Source organism: Berghia stephanieae, chromosome 3 (assembly GCF_034508935.2).
Source record: "Berghia stephanieae isolate SIO BIC M18660-M18661 chromosome 3, UCSD_Bste_1.3, whole genome shotgun sequence".
Taxonomy (NCBI): domain Eukaryota; kingdom Metazoa; phylum Mollusca; class Gastropoda; order Nudibranchia; family Aeolidiidae; genus Berghia; species Berghia stephanieae.
This window is the reverse complement of record NC_088362.1, coordinates 77,810,509-77,830,508: the sequence shown is the minus strand read 5'-3', so window position 1 is coordinate 77,830,508 and position 20,000 is coordinate 77,810,509. Positions and strand designations below refer to the sequence as shown.

The window sequence follows — 20,000 nt, the reverse complement described above, 5'->3', positions numbered from 1 at the left end:
AAAAAAAAAGTTAAATATTGTTTATTCATGGATACCATTTTATTCCGGAAATCAATTTAAAACTCGATTTAGTTTGTCTTCTTTTTATAATTTCTTATTCCTAGTACTTGATATCCAATAAAATGCCATTAGAAAGTGTTCTGAATTTAATGAAATATTAATAAATGACATATTAGTGGTCTGTTTTTGTTGTTGTTTTTTTTGTTGTTTTTTTTTTGTTTTTTTTTTTTTACTAATAGCACTTTTAGAATGTATATGAAGGGACTGCTATGTGTATCATATGAAGCTTGAAAAAACAAACTTGAGGTTTTATATAGAGCAATATCCACTCAACGAGCTCAAAGTGCTTTACAAAGCAACACGTAACATGCAGTACGAGACATGACCCCTATTATGCGATATTCTTTTTCCCCCTTTTTTCCGACTGACAACGCTGTTAACGTCGTCCAGATACTCATTTTAAACCTGAGTCTGGTCAGAGAATATGAGTAAAGAGACTTTTCCAAGGACTCAACTATGCGCCCAGCGAAGCTCGAACCCAGGACGTTCCTATCCGAAAGCGAGCGTCATACCATAAGACCACATAGCATGAACTAAGCATTTTCTACAAATAAAATTAAAGGCATAGTAAATTAATTTTTGTCAACAAACGTGTTTGTTTTTAATTTCTTTAAAATCAGTTTAACATTTATCAATATAATATGCATGTAATAGAATATACATAATATATGTAGTTGTGAGTTAAAACACGATTAGGCGTATTGAGTATATAAGCAATGCAGATTATATAAGTAGTCTCAACACTAAGTCGGGTCAATATTAAATCATATTTCTTTTATTTTCCTCAGAGTGTTTGCCAATGCATACAACAGTGACTGAGTTTTTCAATCGTCACATTAATAAACAAACAGAGGAGATGAGCTAGCAAAGAGCTTCAATGGGTTAACAAATGCTATGGGGTTCAACTTTTGAAGTAAATCTGCACGGACATCTAGGAAACTTTATTCTGTGTTCAAATTTATGGAATGTGTCAAATATCATAATATAGGCCGCACTCTTGGTGACACCTTAAGTGTGTAGCATACCTTTGACTCATCATGTCTCATCGTCGAAGATTTTCTGCTGAGGAAATTCGTCAGCAGCCAGAGTTTCGTGCTATTGTTGCTTCGGCAAGTCAAAACACAAACAAAACCGATGCCATAGATACTGATACTTCATACAATTCATCCAACAAAGTTGATATTAACAATTTGAAGGATCATGTGGTTGTGGAGACATTTCGCTCAAGGTCTTATTCAATTCCGGGAAGTGAGAGACAATATTTTGCAAATTCTATTTCTGAGCAATCTTCAAATTGTGCTAATTTAAACCCCAAGCATGGTTTTGATGAAGTATTCACTGGCAAACATCATTTTAATTGTAATGTAACTTCCCAAAACACCCTAGAAGAAAGAAAAAAAGGAGAATCTTCTGTTATTATGAAAAAAGATGAAGACATGGGTATTTGTGCAATCAAGAAACCGTGCTCTCCTAGAAGGGTGTGGTACGATGACGAGGAACAAACAGCATCTCATTTAGTTTGCCATAAATTGAAAGGCAAGAAAACGCCTGCTAATTTTCATTCAAAGCAAAAGAATGAAATGAATACGGTATATGAGGGATTTCCATCCCATACAGAATACAATGAGAATGAAGAGTCATTACGACAAAACGATATCAAATCAGATGCCAGCAATTCTGGAACTTGGTCATTTAATGATGGAGAGGCAAAAAACACTAAATACGATGAGACAAGCCAGCAAGACAATGATACAAATGTTGATTATCAGTTACGACCCACACAAAGTGCCCCGGGTCTCACAACTTGCAATGCAGTTATTGAAAACCATCAAGGAAGTGAATCGATTGAATGTAGCAAGCAGGACAATCACAACCAAGCCAGGAAAACAATTAACGCCATTCAATTCCAAAATAAAGATCAAGAGAAGACCTTTGAGTCTAAGGAAACTGACACGAAATCAAAATTGTTGGTGAGACAAGTAAGCATAGCAAGCTTCAGAAAATACGACGCAAAGCTTGAGAAATCGGAAGTTTATCTCAGATCTCGCAGTCGTACTTTTACCCGAGCAACTCAGTGTATGCAAACTCCAAAGAGTGGATTGCGTCAATTAAACGTTCACTACTCCCAGACTAACTCGTGCCATAATAATAGAATAATATTTAAAGACTTGCTCAGAAATTCTCACATTCAAAACGCTGTAGTTGCAGATGGCGTTTACGCCATGGAGCGTCGATTGTACAACCGACGTCATGAAAAGGGCAAAAGTACAACCTTTTACGACAGGTTCACTGCGCCGTCAAATGGACGCAAACTACTACGGCCGCATTCGTCACCACTTCCGCGTGCATCACAAAGTATCTCTCCAGCTAGGACTGTTGCCGGCAAGAAAAAAGAGCGTAAAGAGAGAATTCAGAAAAAAGATGAATTGCTAGAATTGGGGTATGTGCCGAGGATGAATAGTCTAGAATCTATAGGACCGGAAGTTATTGAGGACATTCTGATGTCGTGTAGATACTTGCGAGTTAAACCTGATAAACAGCCATGGTTGTATTCAGATGGGGCTAATAATTCATAAAGTGGACTAAAAACCAAGGCCATATGAATGTATTGATTCATTTTTGTATTCGGTGTTGAGTTTGGGGAAAGACGAACATCAATTGAATATTGCAGGGCGAAGATTCTAGAAGGCGGAAAGAGAGAAAGAGGACATAACAAAAAGATGGACCTGTATTTGCCAAAGTATTTGACATCAATTGAATTGCCGTATAAACCATCTGTAGCTGCTACCATATTATAGCAAACAGTCGTTTCATGTAGTTTTTCTCTTTGGAAAATATCTACTTATTTTCTGGATGCTGTTCTTTTTCAAATCTTACAAACTGTATTCAGTGATTTAATCTTATTACATTAAGAAGATAGATCACTCCAAAACAACATTTACTTACAACTTTTTGCTTGAGTTTATAAATAAACGTATAATGAAAACAAAATATACAGATGATAATTATTTTAAGAATGTTTTATTTCTGTATGTTAGATTTCAGTTGCATTTTTGTCAAGCAGGAAATTTAATTGATTATCAGGACCGACTAGACTATTTTTATCATAATTAATCTGGAAATCGACAGAACTGGAATAAAATATGGTCGATCTTACTTTATTTCTCCTTATGATAAATAAGACGTTCGTTATCTTTGTTATGAATTTACATGGTCCTTATGTCTTTTTTTTTTTTGTGTGTGTGTGTAAATAACAGAAAGGGGCTTAATCAATAGATTTTCTCTTAATTGCTAATTATATTGGCCCGATATTGATATGGCTGTTTGAACTATTGATTTTGTCTGGTTTACACTGGAATGAATGAGTTTATAACATGAATGAATTTGTTGCTTTTTGTTGCTGACAGTAATCTTTACTTAACGCCTAGTGAAATATTGTGAAACAATGCACGGTTCCCTGAATTATGGATCAAACGTACGAGGTAAACGTGGAAGTGAATATAGAACTAGGCTGCTAGAAGAAATGAATATAACATTCTCAACAACAACAACAAAACAAAAGAAAGAAAAGAAAATACAAAATTCTTGACATGGGACGTTTGGACTCAAAACCACTCCTCAACCAAGAACAAAAACGATTAAAACTTCAAGTAAAATACGAACAGACGAGAGAGTAGATCTCATTCTCCACTCGAGGAAAGCGATGGCGGACAGGAAATGGGAGGATTCAAATTAAAATAAAGAACAACTAGCAATATACGTTTCAGATTTTTTTTTAAATCGTCCACATTTGACAAATTATTACAGTGATATTTTGCTCATCTCCATCGAACTAATATCTAAGTACGACTTTGCGGCCGTATGCAGAGTTGAGTCCTTGGAGAAGGCTCTTTACCCATAGTATTCTATCACCATACTTATGTGTAAAATGAATATCTTGTCATTGACAGCATTGTCTCTGTCGCGAAAGATTGTAATAGGAGTCAAATCTTGCCCAACATATTTGAGTTTCTGTTGGTTTGTGACCACTTGAGGAACGGGATATTGTAAATAAATAAATATAATAACATTCCCTTTATTCATCCCAAAGGGGAAATTTGTCTATAGGGTCTATTCCAAGGGCAGATTGGAATAACCACGGAGTCAGCCTAAGTGCAGTGCCGCAAATTGAGCTAGGGCGAGGTGACTTGCTCAAGGCCACACAGCACAGAGGAAGGTGATCGAACTCTGTACCTTTCTGGTACGAAGCAAACACCGTACCGCTGAGCCACGGTGCCCTCTAGAAAAGTGCTTTAACTGTGGAAAAAAAAATAGGTTAGAATGTGTCCGAGCGGGCTCGAGGGTGTGTCACAAATACGGCGTTTTGATTGGTCAAAAATCTAATTCATTTCAGCGGCCAATGTGCGCAGTGATGTTCTTCACGCAGCTTCACTTATCTTAACTCTTACACATTATCCACATCAAAGACGATTAAAAGAAAAATATGACGTATCTAAAACGCTTGAGTTACAATTTTTATATACCGCAATATATCCAATAAATGATTTATTTTAAAAAGTAGTTTTTCAAGGGGTACCAATCAAACAGCAACATGTTAGGACTGTTTTGTTTTTGTTTTTAAGGGTTTACCGCACTTGCAACACATTCAGGTCATATCATCCCCAGTAAAAAGGAAGAAAATGGTCTAGTAAAAAGTTCTAGAATTACAATTAAAGCACCCAAGAATAAGCATGACAAAGGGAAAAGGGTTCAAGTAGGGGAGAGATGTAGATTCCAAGAGCACACAATCAGTGTATTTAGTTTGAGATCACTAAATATCTCATCCAGACACAGGCACAGGTCCCGGCCAAGAGGAACACACTCAATTGTTTACAAATAATATGTAAAAGGAAAAATAATACAGTGCATAACAGAGAGATGATTTACAAGGAAAAAAAATATCATCTCCCAAAACTAACACATTTGACTGTTTGCCTCCCAGCCAGGGTATCCGGCCAGGATCAGGACATCACCAAGAAATCTCATTCCAAGACAAACACAGAAAGTTGGATAACAGATATATGGGGATAGAAGACACAGTATGTACCTCCCCACCCGCTATGGGAGGTCAGGAACCCCATCCAGATATTAGGACGAAACATGACACACCTGAATTGCTGCTGCTACATTTTTCCTTTTTTTTTTTTTGATTCTGACAGAGACAACGCGGACCAGATACTCATTTTACACCTGAGTGCTTGGGAGAATCGGAGTACTTAACTAAAACTCTATTTTCATCTACGGGTGTCAGACCACAAGACCATTAAACTGCACATCTATAGCGCTACCCGAACAAATAAAGATGATGTAACCTCTCCTCGGATTCATATTTTTTTTTGCCAGGTACTCTATTGTAATGAAAAAAAAAAAAAGAAAGAAAGAAAATGAATATTGAAAATTACGATAAAGCATGTTTATTCCAGGAATTAAAAAATAATTGCAGATTCGTATCAAATGGCAAGAAATGTCAAGTCAAGTATCATGACCTCTCTCTCTCTCTCTCTCTCTCTCTCTCTCTCTCTCTCTCTCTCTCTCTCTCTCTCTCTCTATCTATCTATCTATCTATTTATCTATCAATCTCTCTCTCTAGTGTCATGTCTATCTCTCGTATAATTTCTATTCCTTTTGATCGTTTTTTGTTGAACTTGCAGTGCCATCAAAAATGTTCCAATCTCTTCACCATTCCGCTCCTCTCTCTCTCTCACTCTCTCTCTCTCTCTCTCTCTCTCTCTCTTTCTCTCCAAATGCCTTCTCACTATGTGTATTTCACACAAGTACACAGACACATTCTATTCCAATCTGTTTCACGCACACCAACTCACACAAAACTTCATCATCATCATCATCATCATCATCATCATCATCATCATCATCATCATCATCACCATCATCATCATCACCATCATAATCACAATATCATGTTTTTTGTCGTTGTTGTAAGAATCGTCGATGTCACGTGGTCCAATTGTCAACCAATGGTTTTACTTCTTCTGTGCCTCCTTGGTGGGTAAGCCTTGTCGAATTCGTGCTTTTTCTCTTGAAGACTGGAAGATAAGATAAAAGATATGATAAGATAACCATAGTGCAAAAACCATGTTGTACATAATGCATACCTTGTTTCAAGAATTTAAAATTCACACACACACACATACACACACACACACACACACACACACACACAATTGATATATGTAGTTTATTGAGGACAGTGGATTTTTAGCTTTTTTAAGTAACAAAAACCTAAATTTTACCTTTCGGTTCTTCTAAATTCAAACCATTTTTTAATATCTTTTTAAACCAAATAAATGCAATTTTAAGAAGGTTGGTGACAAATTAAAAAGGTGTGTAGGATACAGTGCTTGACGAAGCAGAAAAAAATAGAATTTAAAAAATCATAGCAAAAATAAATATTTAAAAAATAAATAAAATATAAAATCACTTTTCACGATTGGTAATCGAATTTGTACTACATATAATATAACAAAATATAATAATAATAGTGCTGCGACTTTGGCTTCAATAGTGATCTCTTGGAGAGATAACACCACCACCACCATCACCACTATTATCATTATCATCATCATCATCATCATCATCATCATCATCATCATCATCATCAACAACAACAACAAACCAACAACAGAAACAACAACAATAGGAATAAAATCTAAAGCAACTAAAGTACAGGCAATAACAAAGTCGGAAAATGGGAAAAAGAAAAGATAAGAGATATTAAATAAATCAAATTTTAGAAACGTGGAAACAAATACCAAGAATGATCACAATCTGAGCCTCTTTGACTTTATTAAATTGGAAATTGCAGTTTGATCCTCTGTGAGGCACTGCAGACTATGAAGAAGCAGTGTCTCATTTATTTATAACAAGACCAGAGACAATAATTTATAAAAAAACAACTCGAAAAGAAACAGCTACAATAAGAGTAGCTACAGATTTGGTATTAAACTAGTTAACTTCCGTACTCTTGAAAGACACGTATTTAAACATTTGGCCGCAAGGTTCCATCTTTGAGAGTTTTTGCCACGATGAGGGTCGTTTAAATCGACCGATAATTGAAGGACAGGTTTTCTGGCCAAGTGTCATTCAGGATATGACAGTGAATTGATCAATAAGAGAGCACTTACCGCATTTCTGCTTCGTATGCTGCATTGCTATCTGTAGAATCTGCAATGGTGGGAATAATAAAGAGATCTGATATTAGGAATAGGAGGTGACTGTTTGTTGATACTGGTATAATATATACAATAGATTGCTAGATAGATAGATAGACAGACATATGGATATATAGATAGACAGATAAATATGCAGATATATGGATAGACAGACCAACAGATAGAGAGGTGCTATCTGTAGAATCTGCAATGATGGGAATAATAAAGAAAGATATCTAATATTAGAAAAAGGAGGTGAATGTTTGTTGACACTGCAATAGGTAGGTAGATAGATAGACAGACATATAGATAAATATATAGACAGATAAATAAACAGATAGATAGATGGATAGACAGACAAACAGATAGATAGATGGATGGATAGACAGATAGACAGACAGACAGATATATTGATAGACGGATACATGGATAGATAGATTACTACTAGTATTACTTTTAATAATGCTGATACTCTTGCTGCTGCTGCTGCTGCTGCTGATGATGATGATGATGATGAAGATGGTGATGATGATGATGATGATGATGATGATGATGATGATGATGATGATGATGATGATGATGATGATGAGGATGATGTAGCTGCTGTTACTGGTAGTAAAATGATGTCAAATCACACCCACCCGATTCTTCATCCTCCGTATTCTCCGGGCCACGGTAATCAATCATTTCAACTGGGTCCATCTCCACGCCTTCCAGGGTGGCCAGCCAATCGCCGACCACAGCTCTGGCTCTTATATCGCGTGGTTGACACAAAAATCGGGGATCATTTACTGGACGCTGAAATCAGATGAAAAAGGATACCAGTTGATCACCAATTAAAAACATTAAATTAAAAAAAAAAAAAAATTATCAACTTTTTTTCATCTGTCAAGGATTTATATATATATTCAGGGTCTGCACGAAAATAGATCGAGATAATATAGGCGTCCGCCGCAGTGAAACGCCGATAATGATTAATTGGGGGGGGGGGAGGGGCGGATAAGTTCCTTGATTAAGACTAAAAACATGATGCTAACAGTAGTGGGGCCTGAATCCCGGTTCATCGAGTTTGAATACAGAACAGCAAGCAACTCTCTCCATAAATTGAAAATAATATTAAGCTACTAGAAGCTGTGGACTGTAACAAATATTATAAACAAATAACGAATATAACAGCTTGAAAAAAAAAAACCAAACACAGAGCGTTTCGGATTCAAACCCTTCTTCAGCCAAAATTAAAAAACAAAAACATAAATACATTATTAAATTCCAGATCGCCGATAGAGAAATTCCAAAATTTTTCTTCTACGGAGAGGACCTACCAAATTTCTTCCTCTTCTTCTTCTTCTTCATCATCATCATCATCATCATCATCATCATCTTCTTCTTCTTCTTCTTCTTCTTCTTCTTCTTCTTCTTCTTCTTCTTCTCTAAACGTGTATCTATAGTCATCATTGGGAGAATTTAGCATGAAACTACGAGTATTCTTTAGACCGCTAGTTGTGCGATTATTTCCCACTAGTAGTAGTAGTATCGTTCGGCTACACTTCTATGTTCAAGGTATCAATCCCGGTTCGGAAGTCATCATCACATTTGTTGATGATTTCAAATCCCCCTTCAGTTTTGTCTCTGGGCAATCTAGTACGAGGTGGTTTGCATCTTGTGATGCTTGGTTGCACTTTGGCATGTTGATGATTCTTGGAGCCCCATTTGTCATGTTGGCAGCTGTTCTTGTAATGTTTTGACAGTATCTATTGCAGCTACCAGTATTTTCTTGGTTGATCCTGTAGACCTGGGAGACTTTTACAGGGATCTTCAATTTCCCACTAAATTCTCATAATCAAAAACCACAAAAACGTTTAAAGTGACACAGTTTTGTGTGTTGGTACTTTTCATCATGATTAGTTTACTGAAACACATAGCTTCAATACTTACGATTGTTGATAAAAGTGCTTGGATTATGAAAATATTCTCTTTATTCAATGCGAGGAGAATTTCTGGAAGGGGAAAATAAGAAAAAGATTTTAGAAATAACGGAATAGGCTTCAACAGTCGTGACGTCACTTCCTTCGTAATGAGGCATGGTAACTTAGTAACTGGCTCTAAACTATCGGAACAATGGCGGGCGCCCTTGTGAAATATTTCTCCGACGAGCATAAAAGTGTATCCAGATGAGAAAAAACATTATAAATATGATCATGTTTTGACTTTTATACATTCTGGTCACATGACAAATGAAAAGTTCTAGCCAGCATGAAGGATAAAAAGTACCATTTTTATTTTTGTTTAGAACCAGGCTGCTCGCCGTTGCTGGGAGACATGACATCAGGCTAGTGAATCCAATTGACTTCACTCTGCTATTTGTTTTTTAGACAGCAATTTGATGATTAGCTCTCACTAAATTACATTAATCAAGACTGTAAACGGTCAAGGTTACACATAGTTTTGTGCGTTGGTACGTTACATCCAGCTGGTGGATGTTGTGAGTCATAGCATACATTTTGCAGTCCGTCTCATAATTCATAGATTTTTCTCTCTTGAATTGTCTGTTATGTATATGGCACTGATGTTTTTGCATGTTTACTCCATATTAAAACCCACGACCAAACAAGCATAGTTTTCCCCATTTGACTTAAACCAAAACAAACCCACAGATGAGGGATTTTTACCTATTTGCGCTATATAAAAAAAAAACAACAACATAACGAAACAAAACAAAACAAACAAAAACATCAAACTGTTAGTTATCAATTCCAGCTTTTAGATACTTAATGGAATGTCCAAGGTACAACCAGTTGAGAAGGAACATCTGGCCTGACCCAACCCCATACTCAAAGAAGCTGTACGGCAGTGAGGACGACCTCAGGACCACTGTGGGCTTCATTCACCAGACCGGACTGACCATGTGACGTGACGGGAACGAAGAAGAAGAAGACGAAGATACTTAATTAACAGTACACTAGCATGACCTAAACCGATCATCATTTCAAAATATTACAATGATCGTGATTTGTGCGGCTATGTGGTCTAGTGGTATGACACTCGCTTTCGGATCGGAAGGTCCTGGGTTCGAGCCTCGCTCGGCGCATAGTTGAGTCCTTGGAAAAGACTCTTTACTCGCATTCTCTCACCGTACTCAGGTGTAAAATGAGTACCGGGCCGTTAACAGCGTTGTCTTTGTCCAAAAAATTGTAATATCGCCTAACAGGCGTCATGTCTCGTCCTACATGTTAAATGTTGCTGTTGACCAGGGAACCCTTGTAAAGCGCATTGAGCACGTTAAGTGGATATTGCGCTATATAAATGCTCAATTTGTGTTCATAAAAAGTACACACTCCGGCGATTTAACATTAAGACAACGATCGTGTTTGTGTCATCATCAAGGCATTGAATTGAGTGATTAAAATCTATCGATTGATATTTGAAGGACGAGTTTTCTGGCCAAAAAGTTTTAAAGTGCTTTTTACAGACTACGACAGAACGCTATTATGGCAGCTCCTTGCCTCTTCGAGGCTTTATCCTCTCACAAATATTATATAAAAATATACACAGAACACACACACACACACACACACACACACACACACACACACACACACTCACATTCAGCGCGCGCGCGAGAATGATAAAAAAAAATGCGCTGTTTAATTTCACTTTTCAAAAAAGTTCAGCTCATCAAATGTCCTTGGACTTTTTTTTAGCTCACAACTTGGCATTGGGGGTCCCGATAGCTCAGTTGGAAGAGCACTCAATTCACACGCAAAACGATCGAGATCGATCCCGGATAAAGTCGAAACATTTATTCTGACCCCCTTATCCACCATAGAGTGGTTGGGTAGTTTGTCTGTTAGATCAATCCGAAATAGATTTGCGATAACTTAGAGTCCTAACCACAGGGTAGCAAGAAATTCCTGTTGTCAGTTTCACTCTATAGAAACCGGAGGCGTTTATTCCATGATATAAACGGTTTGTCGATACCGTTGCTTCCAATAACTAACCTTGAGCTTTTATAGATCAACATCCACTAAACAAGCTCAAAGTGCTTTACAAGGGGTCCCTAGCCAACTGCAAGACTTAACATTTAGGAAGAGACATGACGTTAGTCAGAGGATAGCATAATTTTTTTTTGGACAGAGACAATGCTATTAACGGCTAGGTATTCATTTTACACTTGAGTACGGTGAGAGAATGCAAATTACGAGCTTTTTCCAAGGACTCAACCAAGCGCCGCTCAAAGCGGGACTCGAATCCAGGACCTTCCGATCCGAAGTCGAGTGCCATACCACTAGACCACATAGTCGCACTAAACCTGAATTATTCTTTAATTCAGATTTATCTTTGGTTATGATGGCATATAATAAAGTTCGACAAGTCATGTTTGTGACCAATCGCCTCATAACGGGATTAAGTCTGGAGATGGTGGATGGCAAATGTTTTTGTTTATCTAAAATAAGGGGTCCCGATAGTTCGGTTGCTACAGCACTCGCGTCACAAAGGGACCGAGATCGATTCCTGAAGTACTCGAGGTTGTGATTGGGTAGCTGAGTCAGTTTGATCTGGCGGAAAATACTTTGCGATACACTAGCATCTTATCCAAAGGTAGCAAGAAATTTCTATTCTCAGTTTAAACTCCGGCTCAATGGGCCTGATGGCTATGAATGACTACTTTAAACATAATCTGAAATAAACAGAAAATGGAAATTTAGATTTTGTCATCGTTAAAAGATATTTCTGCTCAATACAAAATTATATAGATAGAACCAAGTTGACGTCACCCAGCTCTTTGTTATTATTTTTAACCACCTTTTTATTTGAGTAGTTCTCACTAAATGCTATCAATCAGACTATAGATAGTTCTTAGTTGACGTCTTTGTTATTGTTTTTTGCCATCCTCGTTTATGAGTAATGCTCACTAAACTGTATTAACCTGACTATAAACGTTCATGAATACACATAGTTTTGTGTGTTGGTCCGTTATACTTCCGGATGGCAATGTTATGAGCTTCTTAGCCAAGCGCATACTATCTATAAGCGTTCATGGTTACACATAGTTTTGTGTTTTGGTCCGTTATACCCGATTGGCGGATGTTATGAGCTTTTTAGATAATCGCAATGCGTCAATAAACTTACCCCTTGTCTCATCTTGTTAATTAGAAATGTACTTTTTAGCATTGGGATCACCACGATATTATACGGTATAGAGAAGGTGGTTCACATATTACTTAACCCAGGACTCCTATTAGAATTATTATAAAAAAAACAACAACATTGAAATCACCTCGACATTACACCGTTTTGAGAAAGTGGTCCACACATTACATAACGCAGGACTTCTATTATTGATTAGAATTATTTTTTTTTATTAAAAACCCCATTGAAATCACCTCGACGAACTCATTCTTGTAAAATATATACTCACAAAGCATCGCAAAATATTGTCCATTAGAACAATATGAAATCAAGCCCATAATTGTGCTCCATTATGAGAACTGCAAATAGGTACACATCGAACCAACGCCAAATAGTTTTGATTACAATGTTAAATTAAACCCTTAACTGCGCCCGGTTATCAGACCTGAAAATATGTACACCTAAAAAAAAAAATTGCGATCCGGGGTAATACCCCCTCCCCTCGTTTCTATTCCATACCTTATCCACAAACATATTCCTCGTTTAATTTTTTTTTTGAACATGAATATCAACATTTAAGTTTAAAACATAAGTTATGAATTAGCGGAGAGAAAATCGATTTCCAATAACATTCATCGTAATTTTGTAAATAAATGCATTAAAGAAAGAATATATTAATACATAGCACAAGAATACTATTCAAAATAGGATTCAACAGTCGTATCGTCACTTCCTTCCTAATGACGCATGGTAACTTAAGTAACACTGGCTCTAAACTATCGGAACAATGGCGGACGCCCTTATGGAATATTTCTCCGACGAGCATAAAAGTGTATCCAGAGGAGGAAAACATTATAAATATGATCTTGTTTTGACTTTTGTACATTCTGATCACAAGACATATGAAAGGTTCTAGCCAGCTTGAAGAATAAAAAGTAATGATGTTCTTTGTTTAGAACCAAGATGGCCGCCGCTGCCGGGTGGCGTAACATCAGACTACTGAATCCAATTGGGGGTCCCTATTAAATTGGTAGAGCACTCACTCCACACGGAATACGATCGAGATCGATCCTTGGTGCAGTCGAGGTTTTTTCTCTCCTGACCCCTCTGTCCTAGAAATTCGTTATCTGGGTCTGTTAGAGCTGGCGGAAAGCACAGTGTAATTTGAGATAGACTGGAATCCTATCAAAAGGATAGCAATCAATTGCTATTGTCCGTTTCACGCTATAGAAACCGGGATAAACTCCGGCTCCATGGGCCTAAAGATTCTGAAGCAATAATTACGATTCAGAGTTATAAAGTATTATTCCGGTTACTAATTTGTGACCTTTCGCCTTAAAACGGTATTATGTCGCGGTCAACCAGATGCATAGCTGACTACTGTTACGAAAAATTCGTATGATCACGAAATTTTAATTTTTTTAAAAAATCCCTTTATTCATCCCATAGGGGAAATTTGTCTCTAGGGTCTATTCCAAAGTAAGACTGGGATGACCTAGGCGTCAGCCGCAGTGCAGCGCCGAAAATTGCGCTAAGGCGAGGTTACTTGCTCAAAGCCACGCGCCGCAGTGGCGGGTGATCGAACTCGATACCTCTCGGGTACGAAGCTAAGACCGTATCAATTGGATCCATCCAGTTTCAGACATCCATGACCATCTCTAAGTCATTTAAACTTACTGAAAATGGTACCCGACCACATCATTTTCTAATTGAGATTTTATATTGCGCAATATCCTCTAAACGGGCTCAACGCGCTTTACAAAGGATCCCTGACCAACACCAACACGTAACATAAAGAACGAGACATGGCGCCTGTCAGGCGATAATACAATTTTTTCCGACAGAGACAACGCTGTTAACGGCCATGTATTTATTTTCTTGTTTTGTTTTTAAGGGTTTTACGGCGCTTGCAACACATTTAGGTTATATCAGCGCCAGTAAAAAGGAAGAAAATGGGATAGTAAAAAGTTCTAGAATTACAATTAAAGCACCCACGAAAAAGTAAGACAAAGGGGAATTGACAACAAATAGGGATCAGATGTAGATTCCAAAAGCATACCATCAATGTACTTAGTTTGAAATCACCTACAAGTCTCATCCAGACACAAGCACAAAATCAAACAAAGAAGAACACACTCAAATGCTTACATTATACATTCAAAATAAAAATAATAATACATAACAGAGAGATGATTTACAAGGAAAAAAATATCATCTCCCAAAACAACAACTGCATTTGACTGTTTCCCTCCCAGCTAGGATTCCGGCTAGTGCCAGGACAAAACCAAGTAATCTCATTCCGAGACAAAGACAGAAAGCATGTTGGATAACAGATATAAGGGGATAGAAGACACAGTATGTACCTCCCTGCCCGCTATGGGAGGTCAGGATCCCCACCCAGTGTATTTATTTTACACCCGAGTATGTTGAGAGAATGTGAGTAAAGAGTCTTTTCCAAGGACTCAACTATCGCTCGGCCCAGGACCTTCCGATCCGAAAGCGAGTGTCATACCACAAAACCACATAGCCGCATAATAATTTTAAAGATTTTGAAATGTTATTTGATTATTCCAAAGTGAACTATAGATAGAATGCGCTTGGCCAAGGAGTTCACAACATTGCCATCTGGAAGTATAACGGACCAACACACAAACTCTGTGTAACCATGAACTTTTATAGTCTTGTTAATACAGTTTAGTGAGAACAACTCACAAACGCGGATGGCAAAAACAATAACAAAGGCCTGAGTGACGTCATCTGCATACTATCTATTGAAATTGACGTTACTCGGGTCTTTGTTATTGTTTTTTTGCTATCCGCGTTTCGTTTATGAGTAATTCTTACTAAACTGTATTAACCAGACCATGCGTTTAACATTACACATAGTTTTATGTGTTGGTCCGTTATACTTCCCGATGGCAATGTTGTGACTAGCTCTGTAGCCAAGTTCACACTATCTATAGATAGTATGCGCTTGGCTAAGAAGTTCACAACATTACCATCCGGACGTAAAAAGGACCAACACACAAAACTATGTGTCGCCTTGAACGTTTATAGTCTGTTTAGTAATAATTGCTCATAAACGCGGATGGCAAAAAAAAAAAAAAAAACAATAACAAATGCTTGAGTGACATCATCTTCGTTCTATCTATAGATAGAATGCGCTTGGCTAAAAAGCTCACAACATTGCCATCCGGAAGTATAACGGACCAACACACAAAGCTATGTGTCACCTTGAACGTTTATAGTCTGTTTAATAATAATTACTCAGAAATGCGGATGGCAAAAAAAAAAAAAAGAAAATCAATAACAAAGGCTTGAGTGAGGTCATCTTCGTTCTATCTACAGTGACTACAATTTTTATCTCCTAAAAATTACGAATTATTAAATATTCAAGTGTAGACAGGTCTGCACATGCCAAAAAAAAAAACACACAAAAAAACGAAGTGCACACATACGCAGGTCTGATAACCGATCGCAATTTAGGACTATTTAATGTTAACATTTTTGTAATATTTTGCGTTGATTTGAGTACGACGTATCTTATTTGCTAATCCAAATGATTATATTATGCTCATTGTTGTTATGAGAATAATCTCAAAAAAAAAAAAAAAAAAAAAAAAAAAAAAAAAAAGGAAAAAATATTGTCCATTACAAAAAAAATTAAAACAAGCCCATAACTAGCGTTCGTTTATCAGACCTGCAAATAAGTTCACTCCGCTTTGAGAATATTTTCATTACAACAATGAGTCAAAACACATTGCGTTATTAGCTAGACGTGCTAACAATAAATGATATTAAAGGTAAAAACGTAAGAAACACATAAATATTTGAGAATGTATATAGCGTAATATTCACTAAACATTCTCAATGCTCTATACAAGGGATCCCTGACCAAAAGGAATGATAATTGGTACGTTAAACAAGACATGACGCCTGTTAGTTGACAGTTCATTATTTTTCGAACAATAACGTAAGCGACCAGGCACTCATTTTACACCCGAGAAAGGTTAGAGAACGGGAGTAAAGAGCCTTTGCCAAGAATTGAACTATTCGCCGATCGGAGCGAGACTCGAACCATGGACCTTCCTGTCCGAGGCGAGTGTTATACCACAAGACATATTATGCGGTCTATGCTGCAAAAGAGAGACTATATCCATTGTCCTCAATAAGGCATTCAAAATTAACCCAAATTTTATATTTAAAAAATACAAATAATAAAATAATCCCTCCACCCCCCCCCCCCCCAAAAAAAAAAAAAAAAACAACAAAAAAACACAAAACAACAACAACTTAAAAATCAATTTCTAGTATCTGATCATCCCCGACATAATGCTGTTCTGAGGCGCATTTAAAGCCATTATTTCAGACGGTAAAAATTATACATGATAATTTACAGCAGCCATCCCTTCGTCTCTCTTTGTTCAATGTTCATTAAATTATCTACCTACTATTGACTATTTCTTTCATCGACTACTTAAATTTTCCAACGTGTCAATTTTCCAATTGTAAGTAGATAGGCCACCTGTTTACAGAAGCAAACAATTGGTTTAGCCCAAGACGATCCTAGGTGTAGTAAGTTACAGCCTCGAGCTACTTGTATATTGACAAAGCTACTAATAATACTATTGTCTAGAAACAACACATTTTGGACGCATTACTGACCAAAAACAGACTGATTATGCAACGCATGTTGGTTTAAGAGCGAGAAAATCATTAAGAGTAGGACGAAGGCAGATTAAATGTGACCCATCGTCTAAAAACGGCATTATGTCGAGATGAACAGGACGCTAAAAAGTAACAATAATGTTTAACTGATCAAAAACATGAAATCTTGGGTTCTAGCACTGTAAAATACTAAAGTCATTCTCCTCAATGAAACACACGAACTCAACCCAAGTCTGATATTTCTGGTTATAAATTCTTTTTTCGTGTTGATCGTCCTGACATTATACCGTTTTGAGTCCATGAGTCACGAATGAGGGTCAGTTGGGGGACAAATTATCTAAAAAGAATTCAATACATAAATTTACCAGTTACGTCATGATGTATGTTAAATGTTTCATATTATTCATCTTATTCTTAGATTTAATAGTTATTAAATCTAAGATTAAGATGAATAATATGAAACATTTTGTACAATTCTCCAAACGATTATATAAGCCCACATTTAATACTTAGACTAAGGTATAACATCACACAGATACTCGCTCATAAAAACTGAAAGGTATGATGTTCCACAGAGATCCAAAACATATTGGGTTTATCTGATAATCACACACACACACACACACACACACACAAACACACACACACACACACACACACAAACAATTAATTATTGTCTCATATTTTGAATATAAATTCCGTTTCAACAGATGGTGGTCACCTTTGAAAATATGTAATACACTCTGTGAAAAGGTGGCTTACATTTTCAACCATAACAAATATGGTAGAGGCCAGTAGGGAGACCAGGATTTTGGCTTTCATGCGTAAAACCGTATTTTCGTTTATGGAACTGTTTCTTCATGTTGAAGATGCAAGTTTCTTTTCATCTTTTTATTTATTACTTGTTTTGTTTTGTTGCTGTTCTAGGTTTTTGTTTGTTTTGTTTTTGTTTTAAAGCTTTGTAATAATATTACCCTGCCCCTTCCCCTCCCCCAGAAAATTAAACGAATTATTGAAACTAAGATAAAATTGAAGATAAAAAAACCCAAAAAGAGCAAAAACAAAACAAACAAAAAAAAAAAAAGAAACAAAAATAACTTTTGTGTTGGACGGCTGATAACTTACAATCTCTCTTCTATTTTAATTTTTTGGTGTTTGGGGGAGGGGGGGGGGAGGGAGGTTGGTATTCAATCTAAAATTATATGGCCTCAAAAACCAACAACCAAAAAAAAAAAAAAAAAAAAGAACAAAACGAAACAATTCCACTCCACAACATAAAGATACAGTTCTAGAAAACACGACTTTACTTTGGAAGACCGCAAGAAAAGTAAAATGTTTGTAAAAAATAAGAAAAAGAAAAAGAAAACTAAATTAATTTTTGTGTTGGATGGCCGATAACCTACAATCTCTCTTCTGACTTTTTCTTTGGATAGGGGGCATAATAATAACATTATCACAAGGCCTAAAATTAAAAAAAAAAAAAAAGATAAATCAAGAACAGCAGCAAAAATAACCAAACAAGTAATAAATAAATAGAAAAAAAAAACCCAAAACAAACTAAACTCTCCTCCTCAACATAAAGAAACAGTACCATAAACGTCCAAATTTACGCCAGGAAGTCAACATCCTTAGCCAAATTGAGCCATTTTTGCTAGGGAGACCAAAACAAAACAATTAATAAAGAACACCCTACCCCCACCAAAACAAAACATGTGTTTATGATACAGCGCCAGTGAGCAATTCTTAATCAGAACTAGGCGCTATGTCAATTCATTATTATTATTATTATTATTATTATTATTATTATTATTATTATTATTATTATTATTATTATTATTATTATTATTATTATTATATTATTATTATTATTATTATTATTATTATTCTTCTTCTTCTTCTTTCTTATTATTATTATTATCATCATCATCATCATCATTATAATTATTTTTTAAAAGCCTCCACTTCACAACACAACATAAAGACACAGTTCCAATAATGAAAAAAAAAAGACGTTTACATTATTCCTATAGTTTGTATTTGAAAATTATATTTCAGAGAACACTAATATAATTTAAAAGTATTTGTCAAAACTTACCAGAATCGTCGTCATCGTACATAATAGAAATAGATTCTACTCTCTCAAGAACTCTCGCCATTTTTCTATAGATTCTATTGATAAATAGTAGAAAAATCCGTATGGTCCTGCTCTAACGACAATACTGATCAAATGATTATCTGCTCATTCCAAAAACTCTGAATGAATCTGATTTTAACAAATCAGCTTCTTCGTCAACTTACGCGAAAATGATCATTTTTATTAATCGACTTATTATAATTTTGTCAGTTTATTCGACCAATCGCGTCGCAAGGTTTTTGTGACGTCACAAAATGGAGTCCGTGTCAAAGATCTGGACAATGCGGTCAATTACTGATTGGTCTTGCCTGAAGGAAAAAAATTGAATGCGTGGGTGGAGACGGGGAAGGGGGGGGGGGGGGGGGGGGGGTTGGGGGTGAGGGGGCAGGGTGTGATGTGTTGCATTGTAGAGAACCAAGGCGATTGGCTAAAAGTTCGTAGTTAGTTGTCTTCTACCGGTGTGGGTTCAGTGATAGGATATATAATTCTTGTAAAACAAAAGAAGAAGAATAAAAGAACCCAACATTCACACCCCCCCCCCCCCCCCCCAAAGGAACAACCAAAAAAAAAAACAAAAAAAAAAACAGAACAAAACAAAACAAACAAACAAAAACAAAAAATTCCACCAACGAAAAACAATTTAAAAAATACAAAACAAACAAACAAAGAAAAAGATGAGCTCTTATTTTAACAATACCGTGAGCTTTAATATGGCAAAGTGGGGAGGGGGGGGGGGGGTCAAAACCAGTGTCAATTCTTAACATGTAGAGACATGGCGCCTGTGAAGCGCTGTTTTTTTT

General features: G+C 36.4%; 2 protein-coding genes across 2 annotated transcripts in view; one reads left to right on the top strand and one right to left on the bottom strand.

Annotated features, from left to right (window-relative positions):
- The window catches only part of LOC144969652 (uncharacterized), a 3,847-nt gene extending 604 nt beyond the window's left edge, over positions 1–3,243 (top strand). Inside the window, exon 2 of the mRNA XM_078908794.1 lies at positions 849–3,243. Coding sequence (XP_078764920.1) covers positions 1,098–2,636 — 1,539 coding nt within the window. The 5' untranslated portion in view covers positions 849–1,097 and the 3' untranslated portion in view covers positions 2,637–3,243. The remainder of the gene's footprint in view (positions 1–848) is intronic.
- A 2,254-nt stretch (positions 3,244–5,497) lies between these two features.
- On the bottom strand, positions 5,498–19,539 carry LOC144969651 (uncharacterized). The gene is made up of 5 exons (XM_078908792.1): positions 19,162–19,539; positions 9,204–9,265; positions 7,910–8,066; positions 7,242–7,281; positions 5,498–6,143 (listed from the first exon to the last, which is right to left on the bottom strand). The coding sequence occupies exons 1-5, from the start codon at positions 19,220–19,222 to the stop codon at positions 6,068–6,070; spliced, it is 396 nt and encodes a 131-aa protein (XP_078764918.1). The 5' UTR covers positions 19,223–19,539; the 3' UTR covers positions 5,498–6,067.
- Positions 19,540–20,000: the final 461 nt, after the last annotated feature.

What these genes read in the sequence shown, in the direction of transcription:
- LOC144969651 (XM_078908792.1), bottom strand. Translation starts at nt 19,222, where the DNA reads ATGGCGAGAGTTCTTGAGAGAGTAGAATCTATTTCTATTATGTACGAT. An exon ending in GTACGATGACGACGATTCTG is followed by an intron (nt 9,266 to 19,161) that starts GTAAGTTTTGAC and finishes TTCCCCTTCCAG; the next exon opens with AAATTCTCCTCGCATTGAAT. An exon ending in GCATACGAAGCAGAAATGCG is followed by an intron (nt 6,144 to 7,241) that starts GTAAGTGCTCTC and finishes CTTATCTTCCAG; the next exon opens with TCTTCAAGAGAAAAAGCACG.